At 45.3% G+C, this 24,115-nt stretch overlaps 1 protein-coding gene across 1 annotated transcript in view; it reads left to right on the forward strand.

Annotated features, from left to right (window-relative positions):
• Positions 1–24,115, forward strand: part of CACNA1H (calcium voltage-gated channel subunit alpha1 H) — a gene marked incomplete at both ends in the record, with an annotated part of 234,841 nt that overhangs the window by 196,331 nt on the left and 14,395 nt on the right. Inside the window, 14 exons of the mRNA XM_080619099.1 lie at positions 685–893; positions 2,525–2,959; positions 3,629–3,729; positions 4,137–4,260; positions 4,403–4,471; positions 4,569–4,753; positions 6,787–6,913; positions 7,514–7,639; positions 8,345–8,434; positions 9,610–9,823; positions 17,148–17,299; positions 19,262–19,371; positions 20,486–20,619; positions 21,201–21,271. Of these exons, the coding sequence (XP_080475225.1) occupies positions 685–893; positions 2,525–2,959; positions 3,629–3,729; positions 4,137–4,260; positions 4,403–4,471; positions 4,569–4,753; positions 6,787–6,913; positions 7,514–7,639; positions 8,345–8,434; positions 9,610–9,823; positions 17,148–17,299; positions 19,262–19,371; positions 20,486–20,619; positions 21,201–21,271 (2,147 nt within the window). The remainder of the gene's footprint in view (positions 1–684; positions 894–2,524; positions 2,960–3,628; positions 3,730–4,136; positions 4,261–4,402; positions 4,472–4,568; positions 4,754–6,786; positions 6,914–7,513; positions 7,640–8,344; positions 8,435–9,609; positions 9,824–17,147; positions 17,300–19,261; positions 19,372–20,485; positions 20,620–21,200; positions 21,272–24,115) is intronic.

The following is a 24,115-nucleotide window of genomic DNA, read 5'->3' on the forward strand; positions in this document are numbered from 1 at the left end:
TGAGATTAGGCTTTTGGTTTTGAGTATTATGGCACTGGAGGTGTTATGTCTGGTTTGTCTTCAGTGCGAATACCATTTTTGCAGCCTGTAGTTGCCATACAGCTAAAATAGATGCTTTCTGCAATTACCACGAGATGTGCCATTAGATTTCTCTGTTACAGGAGGTTTACTCTTCTAGACAAATGAACGTGTAAAAGCAACTTCCATTTCCTGTCCCCTGAACAGATGACTAAAGACAATGACTAATGTTCACTTAGTGCCTTCCCCGTGAAGGAACTTGGAGCACATCAGAACTGCATAAAAATCTCTGTGCAAGGCTATATGGCAAGGAGAAGAGATTAACCTTCCAGGGTGAATTTAGCCAGTCTTCAATATCCTTTCCCTGGAAACTCTCCCCCAGTCCCCCCAAACTGTAACTCCATTCTAAATCCCAAGAAACAGTGAGCAAAAGCAGCTTCCTTTGAAGGGCACAATGGGTTCCAAGTCCAGGCAGGGCTGAAGGCATCTTAAAAGGTTATGACATTTACCTTATGCCTTTCAACATGGTGAGAGTGCTTTTATTGCCCACACCATTCCATCTCCATTTGGCAGAGTTCCCAGAAGACCCAAGGAACAATGTCCATTTTGAAGAGTGATTTCTGTAGCTGAGCATTCATTTCTTCTTCTCTCTCCCCTTCTCTCCAGAGATGAAGATGTACTCACTTGCTGTCACCCCAAATGGACACCTGGAGGGCAGGGGAAGCATGCCCCCTCCTATCATCATGCGCACTGCTGCCACACCAATGCCCACACCAAAGTGTTCCCCACACATGGATTCAGTGCACACTTTTGTGGACTCAAGAAGAGGGAGTAACGCTTCCCTAGAGCCCTTGAGCTACGACCAGAAGTCCTTGGTAAGTTCCTGTTGCTAACAGCTCTCTCTCAAGTGTCTGCAAGCAGCACAGATGATATGCACACATGTGTTGCTGGAAAATGAAAAAGGATGGTGATAGAGGTGACAAGGATGTTTAAAGACAGGAGGAGAGCAGATACAACAGGGCGAAATTAATGGCTGTGCTGTGCTGGAGCAGGATAGTGACAATGTAACCGTCAAGCACAGTGTGTATATGAAAAGAGGAGATGGGAACGTACTGGGATTCAGTGTTTTCCTGCCTAGTATCTAATTGGAAGTCCATGCCAAGCTACCTGAGAGAGAGACAGCCTGAGACAAGCCTTAAGTTTATACAGTTATTCCAGAAAACCCCTCTGAAGAGTAGCAGGCACCTTTTGCCTGCTGGCCATTTTGTGGTGTCTTGGAGAAGCTGTCAGGTGTTCCTGTGAGGATGAAGCCTGTTTCCCCTCACAGTATTTTAGGGTTGCATCTTGAACCCATCTTGTGTCAAGGGAAATGAAGCATTTGTCCTTACCAACACAGCAGCTGAGCTCCAGTTACAGTACAACAGCCCTATTGGAGGGGAAACAGAGGCATGAGCTGACCGACTGCTGCCAGGCACAGCTCATGGAGCAGAGATCTGGCTGGAGCTGACTGCTTTGGCAACTGGTTGCATTTTGCCTGCAACAGGGGAGCAGGAGGGCAGCTCTATGAAAACAGAGGGAGAAGAGTTAATAGACAAAGTGGATTTTTGCTGCTGCTTACCTATCCCATTCCTCTGCTCTGTAACTGCAATATCATGTTCAAATCAAGGCAGCGGACTGTGAAAGCACTTCACGCAGAGACAGAGCCACTGTCCCCTTTGGTAAGCTGCTTAGTCAAGGTAATGCTTTTGAAAAGAAAATAGAGATGACTGTTGTTTGCCTTGGGGTTTCATGGGATTGTGAGTTGCTGGAGAGAGTTGTTCATCATTTGAATCCTTTCTCTGAGAGCACATCAGTGCCACCAGCCAAAGGATGATGAAGCAGTCAGAGGAGAGCTGGCCAACACTGAGCAAGAGGAGGAAGTCAGTTTACCTCATTTTATGCTGGGAGGAAGCCATGGAGGGAAGAAGAGTTTTCCTTCTAGCTTTTCTGCTCTGATCTGAAGTGCTCTCATCCTGGCAACTACCTGTCAGCCAAAGTGCCCTGACACACTGATCAGTGCCAGAAATTGGTTGTAAGGGAAACATTTTCCACCTCCTATGCAGCAATTGAAGAGAAAGTAGTGCAAATAGGGGCACAATTTCCAACAGACATTTGGGTGTCAGGTACCAGAGCCCCTTTGGAAGCCAGGGAAGCTGTAGGCTGAAACCACTTGAACATGAGGAAAGGAAATGCCACTTTAGCAATAGTGCCTCTGCGTTCAGTTTTTATGTGCAGTTCATGTTGCCAGGACAGTAGGAGGTCACACAGCACAGAGGGTGTAGCTCAGAGCACCTTCAGTGTGGACTTAGCTGGGTACTTGGCTCCCATCTCAAGGCATGATGAAATCAGGGCAGTGAGGAAAGCTGGAAGGGGAAGGCATGACTTGCAACAAGAAGGGTCTTCAAATTGCCATATGCTTTGGCTTTCTTCTGCAAACAAACCCTCAAATGTCATTCTTCTCTCTCAGTCCAGCCTCCGCAGTTCCCCTTGCGCCAACTGGGGCACCAGCAGCAACTGGGGAAGCCGACGCTCGAGCTGGAATAGCCTGGGCAGAGCCCCAAGCCTCAAGAAGAAGAACCAGTCAGGAGAAAGAGAGTCCTTGCTCTCTGGGGAGGGGAAAGGCAGCACAGATGATGACTCTGATGATGCCAAATCCAGCACAGTGAGCAGACCCTCACTGCACCGCCGGGCAGAATCCCTGGACTACCGCAGCTCCCTGGACTTGCCGGAGCTGCTCCAGTTGCCCACCATGCGCCACTCACTCAGCATCAGCCCCGTGGCTGTTCTGCCTGCTGAGTACCAAGACTGCAATGGCAAAATGGTTCATGTCCCCAGTGAGTTCTTCCTGCGTGTGGATGGTCACAAGGAGGATACTATGGACTATGAGGATGACATGGAGGATGTGAGTTAAGGGGGAAATTGGGTGTTCATGTGTTAAGTGGCATTTCCACTCCAGGAAGGATTAAAAATCCAGCTTGGAAATGTGTTACTGCCTAAAGGTTATTGCAGACAACATGAGTCCAGATCCAAGCGATGGGCCTCCACTTCCCAAAGGGTTTTTTTTTTCTAAGCTGTTTCATAGTAGTGGTCTCTTACAAAGTAAAACTGCAAGGGAATGTGCATACATTTGCCTAGTTTTTGGACTGATTGAGATTATCCTACTGGTGTGGGATGCCTCCAAAAATGACCTGTAGGACCAACAGCTAGCTAATGTCTTTGCTCACAAGAGCTGTTTGGCATCCCAAAAGCTTGAAGGTTTCCTACTTAACTTTTTGGTTGCTTGAGGCCTTTTTGGTTTTGACAGAACTTTGGATCTCAAAATGATTCCTGCCTAGAAGTCCTCCTTTGTCATGTCCATATCTCACTGTACAGCAGTCCCTTTCTTTCATCCCTTTCCTTGCTGTTTTGTTGGACAAATGTGACAACACCTGCCACAGCTGTCCTAAAAGCCATGACTGCTTACAGGCACCATGAAATGCCATGCACTGCCCCCTTTCACAAAAGGACTGTGAAAGTTAAGGAGGCAGGAAAATAAAAGAGGAAGAAAAGGTGTTTCTTCTTTTCTTTCCAGAGTTACTGCTACCGGATTCGTAAAGCCCTGGAGCCCTACAAACCACAGTGGTGCAAGACTCATGAAGACTGGTCCCTCTATGTGTTTTCCCCACAGAATCGGTAAGAAATCCAGGGAAATGCCAACCCACCAGGTTTTTGTGCTAATGGAATACTACACTTCTAGCCAGCCTTCCCTTGAGAAAATCCCTCTCTGATGCGGAAGCACTGAGAGGTTTAGAAATCCAGTTCCTGCTTTTTAGGTAACTTTGTTACATGTGCGCAGAATTGTTGCATGGCTCACTCCATGCCTGTCTAAGCAGAAGGGTGGTTTAACCAGCATTAATAATAGCTGTTACTGCATCTGGTTTACTGCACTGATAATAGTGGCTGTAACTTGTGGAGTGCTCACTACCTGGACTGATGCTGGTGGCACACCTGCTGAAACCTTTTGAGGATGTGCCATTCAGGTGGGAGTCTCTTGCTCACCCAACTGTCTGAAGCATATTTTGCTCCACCTGTGTCTGCAGGTTCCGAGTGATGTGCCAGAAGGTCATTGCCCATAAAATGTTTGATCATGTGGTGCTGGTCTTCATATTTCTCAACTGCATCACTATAGCACTGGAGCGACCAGACATAGACCCACACAGCACAGTGAGTACCGAGTCGTTTTCCTCCTTGATCCAACATCCAGATCTTAGTCTTATGTAGGCAAGACCCTGCAACATGAAAGATGTTTGTTGTTTTCTAACCTCTTTAAATAACTTGCCTCTTTTTGTTGCTCTGTGTTTTACAGGAGAGGATGTTCCTAAGTGTTTCTAATTACATCTTCACTGCAATCTTTGTGGCTGAAATGATGGTTAAGGTAACTGCATCTTCATAGCGAGGCCTGTCAAAGACCAGAACATGACATAGTTATGATCTGGGTGAAGATTTAAATGTCTCTCTTCTCCTGGCTGTAGGTGGTAGCTCTTGGCTTTTTCTCTGGGGAGAACACCTATCTGCAGAGCAGCTGGAATGTCCTGGATGGAGTCCTGGTCTTTGTATCTATCATTGACATTATTGTCTCCATGGCATCAGCAGGCGGAGCAAAGATCCTGGGTGTCCTTCGTGTTTTGAGACTTCTGAGGACCTTGAGACCTCTCAGGTACATTCACTGAGAGGGTACTGAGTTGCTTTGTGTTGAGAAACCAAAGGGTTTATAAAAATGCACATGATCTGTCAAGGTCTTGCTTAATAACACAAAAAGCTGAACACAGTTATGGGTAGAAGCATCTTTGGGGAGCTCTGAACTAGTGAAACTGTTTGGAAACAGGGAAATGAATCATAATGCATCTCCTCCAGCATGGGAAAGAGCGAATGGAGTTTGGAGTGAGACATGTTATCATACTCAGGCAGTTAGTGCTGTGAATGCCTCCTCCATGCTGCGTTTTTATCACCATTTTACAAATCACTCTGACTCCTTATTATTCAAGTCATTCCCAAGCAAAGAGATCACGTTGGCTGGGAGAGAATTTACAACTGAACAGGTACTGACAATAATTTGATAAGCTCCAGCATCTCTACCTGCTCTCCCATTACTGCAGAACAATTTAGCTCTCAGCAAGCTGGAGGAAGGGGAGATGCTTTCAGTAGGTAAGAAAAGGAATAAAGAGAATTGGTATTTTGTTTACTATTATGCAGTAACACAAAGCATTAATGCTTGGGGGATTTTTATGAGCTCAGGGCTCCTGTTCTGTTTCTGTCCTGCTTGGCAAGAAATACAAGTCTTTTTCATTAAATTCCAGGGGAAATAAGATAGGCACCTCCAGAGACAGGCTTGCTTATGAGAATAATAGGAAAAGCCGATCTTGTTTGGGCCCATGACTACAAGAACAACAGCTATTTATCTGCTGCTCTGTATTTCCTTAGTGACAAGTGACTTTGTGAGCACTTGTCTCTTCTCTTGCTCCCATGCTCTGTTCTTATGGTGGCGTCGGAGTTGCCTTGCAGTGCTGGCTCATCAGGAGCCACCCTAGGCAAGCCTCGGCCTGGCAGCACCTCAAGGCACCTAACACATAACTGAAACCAGGCCATGGGCAATAAGTAAGCCTAAGAGGAAAAAAGGGAATTGGTCTTTGAGAATAAGTAGGCCAGATCCTATTAATAGAGAGGAATTCGTCACTTCTCATGATGGCTTCACTTAACACAGACTCTTCTAGGATTACTCCAGGGACCATTCCTAACACTTTGTATGTGCAGTTCAGACTGCTACATTATTTGCTGCCAGACAAGACCCTAGTGAAAAGTTTTGTCCCTGCAGCATACAACTCTCCTGTTTCCTCTGTGTTTGGCAGGCATGAAGCATCATTAGACGTGCAAGCTCAAGCTACCTGCAAGCACTCATACCCTCTACAGGCCCCTCCTAAAACCAGCTTTGATGTTCATCAGTCAAAACACCCCCTTCCCAGAACTTGCTTGGGCTGGTTGCACTTATGTGTGCAAACACATTTCTCAGACACCCATGGGAGAGGCATTCTCCAGGCACTCATCCAGGAAAGCAAAACACTTGTTCTCCATAATACCCAAAGCCTGCTTCGGGCCATGCTTTCACAGCCTCACAGCAAGCTGCTCTTTAATGGGATGACCCTTTGGCTGTGGAGCTGTTGATCACAAGTTGCTGTTAGCCAAGAGTCAGTGCAGGAGCTAATTAGGAAACAAACTGAAATGACTTTGTTTGAGAAGTTGTCGTGGGGCCCAGGCCAGCAGGGCAGGAGAGCACTTATGGCCCTTAGTAAGAGGACAAGACATGCTCTCTAGTACCACTGTGGAGCTGTTTAATGCATATTGTGTTAAGAAGCAGGCTCCTGCCTGATGTGTGCCCCTCTGCTTGGATCAGAGAGACCTCGGAGAGGATCAGCTTTCTGCACTGAGGTATAAATAGCCCTGTAAATGAGATCCTCTGTGGTATTCTGCCCATAGAGAGTATTCCCTCCTCACTGTTACTCATAAGCCATTGCCCAACACCATTGACAGGGTGTCTTACTCTTCTTTAATTCCATCTGATGTGACTGTGAATGTTCTGGTTGTCATCTCTGAATGCTGCCTACAGGTAGAGGAGGGTTGTGTTAGCTTTACTGCAGCCCAAGCAGAGGAGGAAAAACAACCATATTAAAACCTTTATTGTTTTGCTTTTTCCAGAGTCATCAGCAGAGCCCCAGGTCTGAAGCTGGTGGTAGAAACCTTGATCTCGTCCTTGAGGCCTATTGGGAATATTGTCCTCATCTGCTGTGCTTTCTTCATTATCTTTGGGATTTTAGGGGTCCAGGTAGAGTATTTCCCTCCCCAGAGCCATCTCTAAGTGACTGCTGCAAAAGAGAAGCTGTTTTGCTCACCACCTAGGGTTAAGGTGGAAGTACTGAGCTTAAATATGTCCAAAGGGAGATTTCAATTAGGTGTTAGGAAAAGAGAGCCAGGCTGCTTTATAACTGCTCTGGGGTGGGGTTGGCATCTGCTCACTGGAGGCTTCTTAGAAGAGCAGCCCTCCCTGATGGACAAAACAGCACCAGCTAAGCCCGAGGGAGGAGAAGGAAAACACAAATACCCAAGATCTCTCCTAGCTCTGTGTGCTAGGATGTATAGAATATCTCTTCCTTAGAGAGAAGATTGTCATCATCCCAACAAGACAGAGCTGGCTTACAGGGTCATCTTCTTTCTGCATCTGAGGCAATACACAACAATATCTCAGTGCCTGAAGTTTCACCAGAGATGTTTTCCTGCCATGTATGTTAAGACAGGAATCTGAGCTGGAAGGAGAGGAATTTGAACTTGACAAACAGCTACTAGGGGAAAGAAAGATAAATCAGGGGATAGACTTTTCAAAGCCTCTTTTTTTTTCTTTTTTATTTTTGGTGCTTCTCAAATACAGCTTTTTAAAGGCAAGTTCTACTACTGTGATGGTCCTGATGTGAAAAACATCACTACGAAAACTGACTGCACCAATGCTCGCTACAGATGGGTTCGGCGGAAGTACAACTTTGACAATTTGGGACAGGTAAAGCCCTCACTGCAGGGATTTTCTGTAACAGTTCTTAATGGATGAGCACTTAACATGTATCCTTGAGGAGGGTGTGGAACCTTTATCATAGGAACAATGTAGTCATTCATCTATTGGAAGCAACCCTAACAGGTAAAATGGATCAGATCACCTCTTGATTTCCTGCAGCCAGACTTGCTAGGATTATACAATTCCTTATTTATAAGAGAGTGCTCTTTTAAAGCCACTGCTTTTACATGCAGTCGCTTATGTCTGGACCTCAAGTCACTTTTAGTCTCTTGACTTCCCCCTGTTATGTTTGCAATTGAAATTAAATATGGTGTTATATACTGGCTGAAAAGCAAGACAGCTCGGAGAAGGAGCTGGGATATATTATTGCCTTTTAAAACCCCACGATACTGGGCCAGCCTGCAATACTGATTTTTAATCATGCTCTGGTGATCAGAAAGCCTGATGTGTCTAAGCATAAGTCAGCCTGTATGTGAAAGAAAAGGAGTGTTAACAGCTCTAGTTTGCTCACTTTTAAGCCAGATATGGAAATAGGTAAAAGCATCCACAATATGCTGCATCTCTCCACCAGCCCCAGGCCAGATGATGTGTTCTGAGCTGTGCATTGGTTTTGCTGAGTGTTGTCTGTTGTGTTTTCTTTTCTAGGAACTAAAATGCAAGACCAAGCTTTTCTGTTTGTTTATTTTCTTTTAGGCCCTCATGTCCTTGTTTGTCCTCTCCTCCAAAGATGGTTGGGTGAACATCATGTACGATGGTTTGGATGCTGTGGGTATTGACCAACAGGTAAATAGACTGCAGAGTCCAGCTGTGTTGCTCTCACGAGTCTCATGCTGGGGTGACTCTGATGGTTTTGAAGTCCCAGGAAGGAGCAGAGCTATAGGAACTGACTGTATATTGGGCTGCCAAGGTTTTCTGTTCTTCATTGAGTACCATGTAGTATGTAAACAAGCATTGATGGGGTTTTTAATTTGAATGATGGTACTTGAGCTGTACTTGAGGAGCCACATGTGCTATGGCACAGCAGCTTCACAGAAGGCATGATGAATAAGAGCAAACTCACATGAGGTGGGGAAAAAACAGGAATGTTATGAAAGAGACATTGTTAAGTTTGTGTATTATGTGGCATTTGCAAAGGGAAGTCAAGAGTCTTAGATGAGTAGTACAATTGTAGCTGCAATAACACTTTCTACCTAATTTTCTCCTGCTTCTGAAGATCTCATAACAACTGAGAAACATTAACCATGAACCCACATCTAAATAAAAGTAAGCTGGAGCCTATTTTTAACTAAATTGATCTCACAGGTGGAACGATGCACATCCACTGAGTTTTATCTTAAGCTATATGAAATAAATCAGTTCAATCCTGTAAGCCCACTTATGGAGGGTAGGATGGCTTTTACAACAGAAGTATAATTCTAGTCAGTGAGAAAGTGAATGAGAGGAAACTGGGGAAAAATCTCCTAACTCCTCTCAGCCCTCTCCTCCTCCCCACAACAGTGTATTGTAGCTTGCTGCTCCAGAGTCCCCAGTACCCTGACTTACACACATCATGTCCATGCCACCTAGAATCATAGAATGGTTTGGGTTGGAAAGGACCTTAAGATCATCCAGTTCCAACCATCCTGTCATGGGCAGGGATGCCTTGCACTAGGCCATGTCACCCAAGACTGTGTCCAACCTAGCCCTGAACACTGCCAGGGATGGGGCATTTGCCACTTCTTTGGTCACCCTGTGCCAGTGCCTCAGCACCCTCGCAGTAAAGAACTTCTTCCTTATATCTTCCACTTGTTTCAGTTTTAACCCATTACACCTTGTCCTGTCACTACAGTCCCTGATTAAGAGTCCCTTTCCAGCATCCTTGTAGAACCCCTTCAGATACTGGAAGGCTGCTCTGAGGTCACCACGCAGTCTTCTCTTCTCCAGGCTGAGCTTCTCTGTTTTCTAATTCCCCATCTCAGCCCATCCAGAACCATAACCCTTGGATGCTTCTCTACTTCATCTCCTTCCTGCTCATCGTCAGCTTCTTCGTGCTCAACATGTTTGTGGGAGTGGTGGTGGAGAACTTCCACAAGTGCCGCCAGCACCAGGAGGCAGAGGAGGCCCGACGGCGGGAGGAGAAGCGCCTCAGACGCCTGGAGAAAAAGCGCAGGAGTAAGGAGATGTACCTGTCTGGTCGGTAGACTGCATTACAAACCCAAATCTTTCTGAGCCCTGCCTGCTCCCAAAGCAAAACTTTCATTTCCCTTTGGTTTTGTTTCCATGGGATTCAAGAGGCTGTTTTGTTTCGTTACCTCTTTGACGCGGTACCTTAAGTCTTGGGTTGCCAACACCCTGGAATTGTCGTCTACAAGCCCTAAGTAAAGCATTACCTGTTTACTTGGCTGGGGAGGAAATCCTCCTCCAAGCAGAGCTCTCTATCGTGCTCTGCAAGGCAGAGGTGTCCCAAGCACCGAGCGGGAGCTTGCGGTGTGACTGGGGGATGCAGTGAGTAAACAGCTCAGTGCTTACTGTGTGCATGAAGGCCAGTCCCAAGGGTAGCCCAGTGGCTTAAAGTGCCGCTTGCATCTGAGGATGGTGGATTTGATTTATTAGTTCTTTTCTTAGACAAAATAATTGTGATGCTTTTTAGAGTCCTAGCGCATGGCCCCGCATGCCATAAACGTGCTGCATGAGGGCATGAACAAACCCACAGCCCTGGCGAGAGAAATGGAGCCCCAGGATGGGGCTGTCCAGAAAATTCTTCTCCGGAAGATGTCCATTACAAGAGATGCTTGCCCCATCACAGGCTGGGGGAGCTGCTGGGACTCAGTTTGTCCTTGTACTCAGTCTACATGGAAATACTGGCCAGATGCAGGGCCATCACAGTCCAACAGAAGGCCTTTAGCTGAAATCTCCTCCTCAGTGGATCTAGTAGGGATCATCAAACCAGATCAGAAAAACACCTGAGCATGTCCTCTTTTCCTGACTTAAACTTTCCCAGGGGTTCTCATGTATTATTTCTTACCTCCACTGCTCCTTGGCAGGCTCTGCCAGGGATAAGCTGCCTATAGCATCTGGTGGGTATTCCCAGGGAAACTGTCAGGAAACCAACCACACCAACTTCCCAGCCAGTTTTAGTGAGCAGGGATAGCCTGCATTAGATGCTGGCAAGCATTTTCAAAAGTAAGTGAGGGAACGTGGCTTGGCCACTGTGATGAAAGATGGGCTTAGTCAGGGATAAGGCTTGAGTGCTTTTGGCCCTGCTTGCCACAGCAGTCCTGTGGCTCTTTGCCTAGTACTGTGCTGCTCTGTGAGATCTCCTGTAAAGACAACTGTGACAAATAGCTTGTTGTTTCCTTAATATCAAGCCGTAGCTATCCATTTCTAGCTGGGAAAACTGCAGTTAGGTTGAACAGTCTTTTCTGTGGCTCTAAGGACATAGTACTCAGAGGGTTTGCCACTAGAAACCCAACCCTCACAGCTTCCTTCCTGCTGTTGGAGTCCTCTTTTTTAGAGCCATGAGTGACCTCAGCATTACTGTTTGCACCATGATCTCACAGGGCCTTAATGACAGAGTGACCTGACACCACAGTGAAGGCCAAGCCTGTTTCATCTTAGCTAGCAGTGAGTTAAGTAGCTGGGTTAGCATGAAATCTAGATCAAACCAGCCAGCTGCAAACTGACTTTGAGTCTCTCCAGAGATACAGAAGAGTTCAAATACAATTTCATTTCCCTTTTCCCATCTTGGTTTTTGAGTTTGAAGTTCCAGCTAGGATTAGAAGTGGAAATCCTGAAGGCAGCATTTCCAACACAATAAAAGAAATCAGTTTCAAGCTCTCAAGAGTCCTCCTGCTTGTGCAGCAGTTCTCCCCCAATGTGCTGACCCAAGAAGACATTCAGATAAACTCAAAGCTTATATGCAAAAAAAAAGCTTATTTACAAAGAATATTAAGCATCTTTAGACAAAATAGACTGGGGCACAGGTAAGGAGGGATAGCTTAACCCCAGCCAGTTGCTGTTCCTGATTAGTAAGTAAACCTTATTACAGCCTGTGCTTAGACACCAAGAAGAGCTAGTCCCTGTCAAAGCGATGGACGCTCTCCCATTGCCCCTCTTTATTCAGCTATCATCTTGAAGGATAGAGTCAAGGAGATACTTCAGACCCAGGCACTGCACAGATACAGGTTGTAACATTTCACTGCAGAGCACACAGGGAGGAGGACAGCTTTCTGGAAGGGGATCAAGTCCAATATAGCAACTGAGAGGCTAAATGGTCGGTCATGTGTTGGACTTCCAGGAGGTTACCTCAGATCATCTGGCTCTGAGATCTCCTGCATGCCTCTGTTCAGCATGGACAGGTTGGTGGCCAAATATTAGTCATGAACAAGGTGAAATAAAATACCTGATACACATTTTGGAAGGTTGCTATTTGCATTTTGATGGATTATTTTTATTATTTAAATGGGAGAAGTTTTCACCTTCTGGGTAATTCAGAAGATGATGGATATGGCAGACTCAGAAAGATGTGAAATGTGGATGGTGCTGTGTGTGTGGCACAGTGTCTGTGGGGGAATGTCTGTGTACACATGCAGGGATGGGATGCTGCACATGCTTTCCACGTGCCCCTGAGCTGTGTGTGTCACCCATATGGAGGAGCAGGCGAGAGGCAGGATGAGCGCAGGAGTCTACATTGGGAAGCTTAGCTGAGAACCCTGCTTTTGCTTTAGTTACCATTTCTAGCAGTTGGCCTCAAGAGATCATAAAGGGGAAGAAGAATTAGGGCTGGTAACAAGAGTCAAATCCAGCATAGCCAACAGATGTACCTGAGCAGCACATCTGGACTCGCTCTGTCTGCTTGGCATCTTGTCTTTGTGTCCTGTCTCCTGTCTGTAATGTCCTCTGTGTGTAGCAAACCTATGTGTATTTCTGTGTATTGAGGTCTTTGGACATCTTGTAGGTATCTACACAGAGAGAAATGGATCATTGAGCCGCAGTAGGCTTGGGCTCAGGCCTGGAAATGGGTTACAGCTTATCAGTGCCTGGATGTTTTCATCTGAGCAGGCCCTGGGTACAAATCCCAGGCTTTGCAGGCTGGGTCCAGGATTTAGACCCTGTGTGCAGACCTATGAGCCTGGCAGAGGGATTGCTCTATGGAGGGGACATCCCTGCAGCAGGACACAGCTCCTTCATCAGACCCCATGCAAGTGGGATGGGGAATCATCATGTGCCTCTTTTTGGGGTACTTTCAGGAACCTGGCAGGAAGGTCCCTTTCAGCTCACATCTCTCTGTCAGACACTACCTCATACCTTTCCAACAAGTTTCTTGTTTCCCATCTGAGAGCCACTGTCATGAAGGGACAGGACAGGGTGACACCCCCCAGCCCTTGTCAGCGTGCCTTGACTCTCTCTGCTCCTGCAACGAGCATCACTCGAGGCATCAGCAACAGAGAATCACAGAATCAACTAGGTTGGAAAAGACCTTTAGGATCAAGTCCAACCATTGCCCCAAACATGGACCCAACATATCAGCAGGGTGCTGGTTCAGTGAGAACAGCCCAGCCTTCAGAACCAGGCTACAATAAGCTCAGCACTGAAAGAAGGCCCTGGGTTTGCCAGTTAACTCACACGAGTAAATAGGGCGTGGGGTTGGAATACACTGCAGAAATGCGTTTGATGTGGTTTTCAAGGCAGAAATACACAGTGTACTATTAAATATGAAGGTAAAAATTCAAGATAAACTAGAATATTTTTCTGACACTGTCACTACCTCCATCCACTCTATCTACTATGTAAATATGTGGTACTGTAATTTAACAGTCCTGCAGCTCCTAACCTTTTAATGAAGTTCTCAGAAGACACAGACCAAAACCAGCCTTCCCAGACTGAATTTTTGTATTAAAACCACATGGATCAGCTTCATCTCCTCTGTATTCATGATACAAAGCCAAATCCAACCCTCCTGTTTGTGCTGTGAAGCCCTGAGCAGAGCTTGATGTCAAGTCACGCACAAGCAGTGCTCTTGGTCTTCAGAGGCTGCGAGTGGGGTCTGGGTGATGCTGTGTGCTGAAAGCAGTGCAGGCAATGCTGGGAAAGCTGGAAATGCCTGGCTCAGCCTGGGGAGGCCCAAGCTGGGGAGCAGAGAGTGCCTTCCAGTAGTATCACCAAGTCACTGGTCTCTGGGAAGACCCCAAAATTGAAGAACTCAGAAAATAGATGCTTTTTGCTGCTTTCTGCTCTGTATGAGCGTGGTCACAGCCATGTTTCCCTGAGGCATTTCCCAACACAGGGCTGAGCATCTGGGCATTTTAGAAGGAAGAGGCCAGATTTGGTTTAAGACCAAGCAGAGATGCCTTTCACAGCACTGACTGCAAGTCTTCCTCTCTAGGGGGGAGCAGTCATGGGCAGCACAGTGGTATTTAAATGCCACAACCGTGGCTTGATCCAGCAGAAATACTTGAGCTGTAACTAAAAGTTTGGGCACATCTGCTTAGTATTTCCAGCTAGGGAATTATCAAACTATCTAGCTTATTTTTCCAGGCAGCTGCAGGTATAGAGCTACTCTGCGCCAAGCATGCATATAAACCCATTAGGGCTTTCTAATGTTTCATGCAGAGGAGAATAATGGAGGAGCTGTAGCTAGCAATTGAAATGCCAACCTAAATGCTTTTAAGCTAAGAGACAGTGCTTCATTAATTTTCATGTCAGCAGAATCAGCAGCAAAGTAGTTTAAATACTCTGCAGAAAGGTGAGGTTCAAGCCTCAGCCAACATCTAGAAGCAGGGTTGAGAAAGGACTGTGCTTTTCCTTTTATGTATATTTGATGGTTTCTCCTTTCCCTCCTGCATTTCCACCAGTTCAAACCATCAGCGGCAGGGATACTTGTCTGTGTTTGATGTAAGTCTGCTAGTTGGCTGAATGGAGACTCATCCCAGCAGCTGTTTTCCTGGAAAACCCAGGCCCAGATTGCATTTTGCCTGCAGTAATTAATGATGCATTAGATCTCCCCTGTTTGCTGTGCCCGCATCCCCATGGTGCACTGTTCTCATACAGGTTCTCCTGCAGGTTCCGCATCTCTGGCTAAGCAGGCTGTGCAACAAGCACTTAACACCCAAACTGAGGAGAATAATGTAGTATATCCTCACTAAGAAGTAAAAGTGTGTGTCTGAACTGAGAGAAAGCCAGAGCCACTCACTGTGCTGTTGATTGAAGTAAAACTCCTGTTCTTAAAAGGACCGGGAACGAACACTGACCCAGCAGAGATGAGGGCTTTGGAGCTCTGAAATGCAGCCTCCCTCCTGCCCGAAGTGGGTCAGAGCTGCAGTGAAGCTGTGTGGCTGACCTCTCACTGCTTTCACTCCGCTGCAACCTATCTGCCTCCATAGGCTTGTCCTGACCCAATGTTAGCATCACCAAAAGCAGAAGCTGGCCTGTCCTTCCTGTACACCCCTGCTCACCGTTAGCCTCGCATGAGCAGCATCTCCTCTAATGGACATTGCATGGATTACTGCACCAAGCATGACTGTGTTGTTGCACGTGTTTCAAACTGTTGTCAACTTTATCCCAGACTGTCCTTATACGTGTTTCCCCAGGAGAAGTTTCTTTTTCATCTGTTAACTTGGCTTCAGGGACGTAGTGCATCCTAAACAAGAGTAGCTGCAGTCACCTACAGCCTGTTCTCCTTCTGTGCTGCTACCCAGCGTGTCCACACACCACACAGCACTGCTAATGCTGTTCTGAGCTCCATTAATCAACCATTTGTTGTTAATAAATAAGTCTCTTAATACAACACTTGACTATTTGGGGTATTCTGGGACCACCCAACAAGCTGATATTTGGCATTTCCAAGAAGACATTTCCAAACACAAACCCAAGAAGTCTGTTGCAATCCTGAACACACATGAAAGCACATTGTGCAGGCTCAAATAAATATTCTACTGCTATGTTTTTACTAGTATTTTTTAAACACAGCAGATCAGCGGAGCTCAGTAGCAAACACAACTCTACCAGTCCAAGATGACCGGTAGGACAAAGGCACGTGGCACATGAAAGCAAGAGAAAAATGTATCCAAAATGACTGTGTTTGCTTTCATCTTGTTTTTCCACACCCATTAGGAGCGAAAAAGCAGTCTTGGTGGCCCTGGTCAGAAGGAAATGTTTTTCAAATGCCTCCACTCCACTTTTATCTACCAGAAATAGGAGCTGAAAGAGAGCAACAGATTCAGTTTCCCTTTATCCAATTTTAAGGGTTTGGACTTGAATCTGGCATCAGTTTTGCTACCAAAACAAAACCCATTTCAAAAGTCACTTTAACTGAAAGATGCCAGCAAGATGAGAGGAGTGGAAGATGCATTTCAGGAAGGCACTGAGTGCTTTTGAACTTACTTACCTCCTGATTTCCAGCTCTTTCCTAGCTCCTTATGCTGAATTTGCCAAAACATGAGCAACAAACCCACTCTCTGTTAAGACCAATCCTGCTGTGACTTAGTATGACCCAACATGTCTCTTCCACTTGCAAACTCTACAGCAATGCTGACTGTGACCTGAAGTACACTCTTTGAGTATTTACATTTCTGAAGTTTGAGAAATATGTGTCTCCATCTAAGCACCCACAACCATCCTGTGGTCATGGTCTAATTTAAGAGAGACACGCAGTAAATACAACTTGGTCACAGGGCAGTGTCTAAACTCCCTCCTTGGAACAGCCTCAGGCACTTGGTCATCTGCAGAACTATCCCCATTTCAAAGACAAGAAAAGAGTCCTGACCAGGGACAGAGATATAAAATTCACGTGGTCATAGCCTGGGTGGTGTTTCAGATACAACCATGCCCTTGGTTTTATATTTCCAGAGGAGCTTGTGCTGATGGTCTTTGTAGAGGCAAACGCTGAGCACCCCACGCCATTGCTGTGATGCTCTCCTGTGTGCTATAACCCTCACGCATGTGCCCTACTTTGCCACAGGCATTGCGGTGTCTTCTTTAGATCTTTAAAATATGCCAAAAGACTTCTGTAACAGAAGCTGAGCTCAGGGTATGTTCTCTTATGAGTTACCTGACATCAGCGGGATGAAGAGAAATTAGACCTGCCCTGAGCCTTTCCTCTAAACTGGAGTAGAAGCTTTGCTGGGTTTGAAGCTTCTCTCTTGGCTTTGGGTCTAATTTCCATCCTGCTTCTCACCTTTCCTGTGACGAGAGTCCCATGAAGTGGAGATGTTTTCCTCTAGTTTGAGACAGAGCAGTAAGGACAGAGAGTACTTGGGGGAGAAAAAGGACTCGGTTGTCAAAGCTGTAGAGCTCCATTCTGCAGGCACAAGAGGTTTGGCTCAGCTACTGCAGTTCTCAGTGCGAGGTGGAGTCACTTGGCCATCACACATGGCTTGCTTGAGCAAGTTCTGTCACAGGCTTTGCCCCGCATTAGGGTGTGTGTAAGACCTGACCTGTGGGCCACATTGCGGTGGTTGCCAACCATGCAGCAGGGCCTGTGTTCATTGTGTTGCCTTTCTGTCTCCTTTTCCTGCAGAAGCCCAACGCAGGCCTTACTACGCTGACTATTCCCCAGCGAGGAAGTACATTCACACCCTCTGCACCAGCCACTATCTTGACCTCTTCATCACCTTCATCATTGGAGTCAATGTCATCACTATGTCAATGGAGCACTACAACCAGCCAAAGGTATGAACTGCACATCAACGTGTTGGCTGTGAAACACAGCAGCAGGGGATACCAGAGGACCTGAGGACCATACACTGTTCCCTTGAGATACCATTGAGGTCTGCAGCCAGCGCCACTTCCTTGGGACCATTTCCTGTTGGTTGAAAGCTTCAGCAGGCTCCAGACTCAGCATTACAACCCATTCATCTTTAGGCCAGCTCTACCATTTGGGAGTCACTTGCCTCAGCCAAAAGCTTGATTCCCATTGCTTTTGTGTAAAAAAAACAGAGAATAACAGAAAGGGAACTAAACTTTTACTAGGAAAACACCAGGCCAAATATTTCCTCTTCTGATCCCAGACATGACTGCCCCTCAAGCTATAAAACAGTCCAGAGTTTTGGAATATTCCACTAACAGATATAAACATGAAGTTAATGCATGCAGAGCAACGTTTCTCTTCCTCAATTATTTAGAATAAACCGACTGTTAAGTACAACCCTTCTTTACATATCATAAAATCATTCTTTCCTAACAAAACCTTTGGCATAAATCAAACAGCCTGTACATTCGCTGCGTCTATTAATGTTCCATTCCATTATTCACAGAGCTCTAAGCTCAAGATTTATTTTCTAGTAGTGCATGGTCTGCCAGGTAACCTGCAAATGCCTTCTGGATGCTAAAGCCAGAGGGGCACCAAGCTCCAGGGTAACGTGTGTGTGTTTTACACCAGCTGACTGTGTGCAGTTCTGCCCCAATAATTCCTTTGCATAACAGCCTTTGCTTCTCGTATAAATATTATTTATCTGGATTAGTTCTTACTTACACTTGGTTTATGTTCCTGTAAAACAGAGTTGTAAATCTGAATGCAAACCATCATAGTTAATATAAGAAGTCAGGCTCAGGCAGTGTGCTTCAGGTGAAATAGTAAATTGTCCCAAATACTTTATAGTTGCCATTTCATTTTAGGCTCTGGAACAAAACCAGGTGTTGTAATGCATTGAGGAATGTCAACATCCAAAAAGCTTTGAGCTCTTGTTCCCAAATAATCAGTGCATGGTCATCCCACATATCTGGGCTCAGCAAAGCACAGTCACCACACACACGTGATGAGGAGAGCTTTCCTGTGGCCTGAGGCTCCCTCTGTCAACAAAGCAGACATTGCTTTGCAGACCCTTCTATTGCATTTCATTTCCAGTTGTGTCTGGTTTGATCTTCATTGTTGTCTTTCTTATTGTAAGAGACCTATATTGCATTTAACTAAATTCCCCCTTCCTCCCTCCTCTCCCTAAATCCCACGCAACCACAGAGCTGTTTCAACTCTGCAATTATCTATTTTAAGGTCCCATCAAGATTCTTTTGCTATTGTTGGCCTACAATTGCAATGAAATCCATTATAAACACTCATCATCTTAAAGTATAAACACTGTGGATTCCTGACTTCCAAGGGCAGCAATGTGGAGAGCATGAACATTGCACCAAATATGGCCATCCTCTGCCCAGCTCTAGAGATGTAACATGGTTCAAGAAGGCAAGATTTAATCCATCTCCAACATTATTTCTTTTTCTGAGCATTTGAAGCAAAGCCGTTGTCCTAAGGATTGCCATGCTGGAATAAAGAAATGATCCATCAAGTCTTTTATTCTACCCAAGGCAAGACAGTTCAGAAGAACTTAATTTTGTTAGATAGGGAAAGGATGGAATTTCTCTCTGGCCCAGACTGAACAATTTGTGCACTGAATTTGGAGGATTGATAGCTCTTGACTAGCATTAGTGCTTATGAGGGTTTTGTTTGCATCAGTGTCTAAGCCTTTAGTTGAGTTTTGGGGTGTGATTCAGCGCAGTTTTGTAACTGAGCTCTGCAAGCTATTACGACTTTACTTCTTATATCTCTGTGTCTATGCCATCCTTGTGCCTGCCAGTGCCTCCTCAGGAGGTCTAGGAAAGGATAGGTTGGGCTGGTCTAACCAGTGTCTCTCTTTTCAGTCCCTGGATGAAGCCCTGAAGTACTGCAACTATGTGTTCACCATAGTCTTTGTGTTCGAGGCAGTTCTGAAGTTGGTGGCGTTTGGGTTTCGAAGGTTCTTTAAGGACAGGTGAGAGTATTTGAAACTCCTTTGTGTTTGAGGTAGAGCCGTTATTGACCCAGTTTCAAAGCCAGATGCTGGGTAAATGTAGCATCATTATGACTACACTACATGCTGTGTGTGAGGAAGAGCAAAGGGCTGTCTCTCCATAGGTGCAAACTTTATAGTTTAGGTATTAAACATTCTAAGAACTGATGGTATTGCTTTACAGAAGGAATTTGGGGAATCTTACAACATTCTGAATACATTCTTTCCCCCTGTATTTGCCTCTCCACCAGGTCTGACCAGCTCACCTTAGAGGTCAGAAACAATTTGTTGGCATCAATGCAGTCCTCAAAAGAGTAGTTTTGCCAGCCTAAGGTCACAGAGTCCCTCAGAACAGGTCTCCTTTGCAGTCCAAATCAGTCATTGGGTAGATTGCTGCCTTTGTAAAGCCTATGGCAAAGACAGAGTTAGTTGTGTTCAGCCCCGCTGCCTTCAAATCCCACCTGCAATGACCTAGGGATTTTATCCTGCCTCATATTTAGCCAGAAACAAATGTGTATGAAAGCACATTGTAGTCTGATGACTTGCTGGTGGGGAACAGGGTAAGATTGGACACTTTTCCACATGATCAGCTTGTTTGTTTCATTTATCCTGACAAAGTGGTTGAAAGCTGCAATGAGCAATATGAGTTATGAGGGTAATTGTGTAGTAAAGACACTCGATTTCTTGCTGTCTTTCTTGTACTGGTGTGGAAATATCAACAAAATATCTATAAATCAGTGGAGTAATTCAAAAGCCAAGTGACATAACATGGGAGCAGATGTACTGCATCAAGCAAAGGTTCCTCTAGCCTAGTACCTTGTCCCTGAGAGTGGCTCCAAGTAGATAGCAGAGGGACAGTAGGGACCAGAAGGTAAGCAGGGACACTTCCCAGTCACAGCCTACCGCAGCTTGTGTCTCAGAACCAGGCTGTGCCAGCTGCAGTGAGTTGATTTTGTACCACATAGATCATCATGGTCCCAGATGTGAGAAAGGAGAGGCATTTGGGATTTGCTTGTGCTTGTTATTAACAGTTAATTCTCTACTCTTGGATGTCTGTCCATGTATGATCTTTGTCCTTCCTCTCTTTGTCTCTTAGGTGGAATCAGCTGGATTTGGCCATAGTTCTGTTATCAATCGTAGGAATCACACTGGAGGAAATTGAGATGAATGCTGCACTGCCCATCAACCCCACCATAATCCGCATCATGCGGGTGCTGAGAATAGCACGAGGTATGGCCTGCTCCGTAGGTCTCCAGCCATCCCTCAGACACCTCAGGAAATGCTTTGGCCATTTGTTCTTCTAGCCCTGCTGTTTCAGTTTGACTTGAGAGCAGTTGGGTGATAAGATTGCAAAATGTCAGATCAGTGATGAGCTGGTGGGGGTGGGTTATGGGTGTTTCTAGTGACGTCTTAGATTGGTCTCTAATTCAGATCTAGGATCACAGACCATTTACACTCACAGCAGACAGAAGCAGAAAGCACTGGAGAAGGGAGCATCAGAGCTTGAGATGATGTTCTTCACGATGAAGTATCTCCCCATCACTCTCCCATTTTCCTGCTACGGCACAGTGGACTTTTTGTGGCTTTTGTTCCATTTTACTGATGTCCTTAACATTAACTGGTGTGTGAAATAGCCAGGATGTTCAGATGTTCTGTGAGCCCTGCCAGGATGCAGTGAGCTTGCTATCTGTATGAAGAGATGCAAGAGAGATATAAACCCTCCCTACAAGATCTTAAGCCAGATTTTCTTTTATGGATTTTACTCACAATATTCCCTAGCCCTGCTGACGAGGATTTGATTCTCTTTATAGTGCTGAAACTGCTCAAAATGGCCACTGGGATGCGAGCTCTCCTGGACACAGTGGTACAAGCACTTCCCCAGGTAAGCTCCCAGACTTTATCCATGCTCAGTTTGTTCCCCTTGGCAGACTATGCCTTTTGGGCCTGGGGGCAGCTCTGTGCCACTGTCTTTGGTGGGCACTAAAAGCCACCTGTGCCTTGGTAGCAGGGTGTTGCATGGCACATGCTGCTCACATACTGTTAGATGGAAGAACCACAATGATGGAAAGTTAACAGAAAGCCAGTTGCTGTAGGCAGAGCTCATATAAAACACAGATTTCACTGCCAAGTTCAGGAAACACAGGGATAGACAGAGAAAGCTGTTGGTGACAGCATTGGAAGTAGACAGCCTCCAGCTCAGCAGTTTTCTTTGTGAGACAGGAGCAACCATGTTTATTGACACCTATTGACAGAGGAACTGCAGACTATAAAAAGCAAGTAGAGATGATAAAAGCTTGAAGTGGGGTTTCCACTCACCATATCCTCATGAGGTGCAAGAGAAACGACGATGCTGCCAGTCATAATATTCGATAGGATCTTTCCAGTGTTCAGTTCCTGGCACTGCTTTTTTATGGATCCATTTATTTGGAAAAAGAAGGAAAGAAACCTTTTGCTGACTTGCACTCCTCCCTCAAAAAGATCTGAAGCACATCAGAATTCCAAGAAGTTTAGGGTTCCTTTGTTTTTAAAACCTTATGCTATTTAAGCTGTGTTCTGCCAGTTTGTAGATTTAATGGTCTGCATCCCAATCTTTCAGTCTTTAGGGTCAGCTCAGCTGCCTATGCATTCCATCTATCACCAGGATGCTGTATCCAGGTGATCTATATTCCAGACATTACTGGAAACATTTACTGCCACACTTTACCCAGAAGTGAGTACTAAAAAGAGGTGCAAAACCATGAAGAATGAGGCAGAGGAACTCTGCAGCCTTCTTCTCTAAGCTGGCAATTCAGAAACAGAACTTCTACCATGCACAGGGATGGTCTGACAAGTCCTTAGTTTTCAACCCCTCCAAAACATCCCATAGATGAATCACTGGAAGGAGTTTACGAGCGGTCCCACTATGTCCTGATAGAAGGTAGTGTAGTATAGGGAGAGCCAAGCTTTCCCTCTCCCAGCCCCACAGGCACAGGGAGATGGCAGCACACCATGGTGGGCAGTCACATCTTGATCAGCTGCCTGCAGAGGGATCACATCTCAAAGGCAGGATGATACCAGTGTGACTTGGCCAAAAGCAGACACCATGTAGACTTCTCTTCCAGAATAGGAGTGGCCACAGGGGATTCAGTAGAACTAGTAAATGTAATTCCCCAAATATACCCCTATGAGTTAGTTGCTAAGTACAAAGAAGCCTGTGGTCTATTCAAAATGAACTGGAAAACAAGGGGAATTTCTTTTTCTTGGAAAGACCCATTTACTTTTCATCACTGCCATAAAGATGTTTCTAATCTGACACATTTGCTCTATGGTATTCAGATTTCCTTCTCAGTGAAGGATTTTGGCTGAGACTAAAGCATGGAATTTACCAGCCTGACCCCTGTTTTGGCATTTCAAGAAACCATTTGATTTGTGTCTATTTCTTTTTCTTTCAAAGCCATTGTGATTACAGAGCATATTTTCTCTTCTCTTCTTATTTTCTCTCCACCCCAAACAATAGGGTGGCTACAGGCCAGGCCTTTTGTTTCCTTAGGGTGTTTCTGCAGTTTATATTCAATCCAAAGTCTCTTGTAAAGGGGAATCCCCAGGGATATTCCAAGCAGATCTTGTGCAGATAAAAATGCTATTTTGTCCTCCAGTGAAATGCAGCAAATGAGAAGAGAAATTTGGGAAGACCTCTCTGACAACAATCACGCTTCCTAAAGCTGCAGCTTGCGTTTAAAAGGCAGGAGCAAAGTTCCTACCGCTATTAAAACCACAGCTGGAAAACCCTCATTGAATGTGGCTGCAAAGTGACAAGAAAAAATCCTTTTCTGTTTATTCATTAAGATTTCCAGGGAAATTCTTTGTCTGCTGTATGTAAAATGTCCATTTATGGCCTTACAATGACAAGGTATTCTCATTGCTCTACACTTCCTTCTTTTGGGGTGATTTTCATCAGCTTCCTGTTTTATTCAGCAGCAAATACAGCTTGAGTAATACTTAGAGAACCAACTATCACCACTCAGTACGAAGCAGGTTTTCAAGACCTCTTTCAAGTGTTTTCCTCTTCTTGATGAGCTCTGGCCCCACTAAGGCATTATAATGAATTACACCACTCCAGTGCTTCAGCTGAATATTCCCTTGTTCATACATCTGGTGGCTGCACTGCTTTTGTAAGCAAGGTCTGCTCTGTAGACTCCTATGTGATGGTAATCCTTTAGTGCTTTTCCCATCCCCTGCTTTCCAAAGGACAATAGTAAAATATGGAACTTTCCTAACAAGATCTGGGTTCTTTTTCCTTGTTTTTTCTCACTTGGTCTATGGATGGCACATCAGTTAGATGCAGGACTATACCTCCTATAGAATCATAGAATAAACTATGTTGGAAAAGACCTTTAAGATCATCAAGTCCAAGTCTTTGTCTTCAAAGCTTGGAACACCCCTAGATGGATTCTCTGCTAAGAAAAATGTGAAGAACTCCTTGTTCTATCAGTGCCCAGAAATCAGTAGTTTGCTCCTGTGCAGGAGTTTAACTCTTCCTGCTGCTGCAATTCCTGTGCTTATCTCAGCTTCAGCTCTTGAAGAGGTTTTCTGGCATTGTCTGACAGCAGCTGTGGGACAGAAACAAGTCTGCTTTTGGCCAGATGCTGAAAACCCACAGTGACTGTGAAGCTCAGACAGCAAGAATAGAAATGTCTTAGCAGCAAACACTGCAGATGAGGCACGGTTTGGAAGATAGGTATGTGCT

This window comes from Psittacula echo (genome assembly GCF_963264785.1).
Source record: "Psittacula echo genome assembly, chromosome: 5".
Lineage (NCBI taxonomy): Eukaryota > Metazoa > Chordata > Aves > Psittaciformes > Psittacidae > Psittacula > Psittacula echo.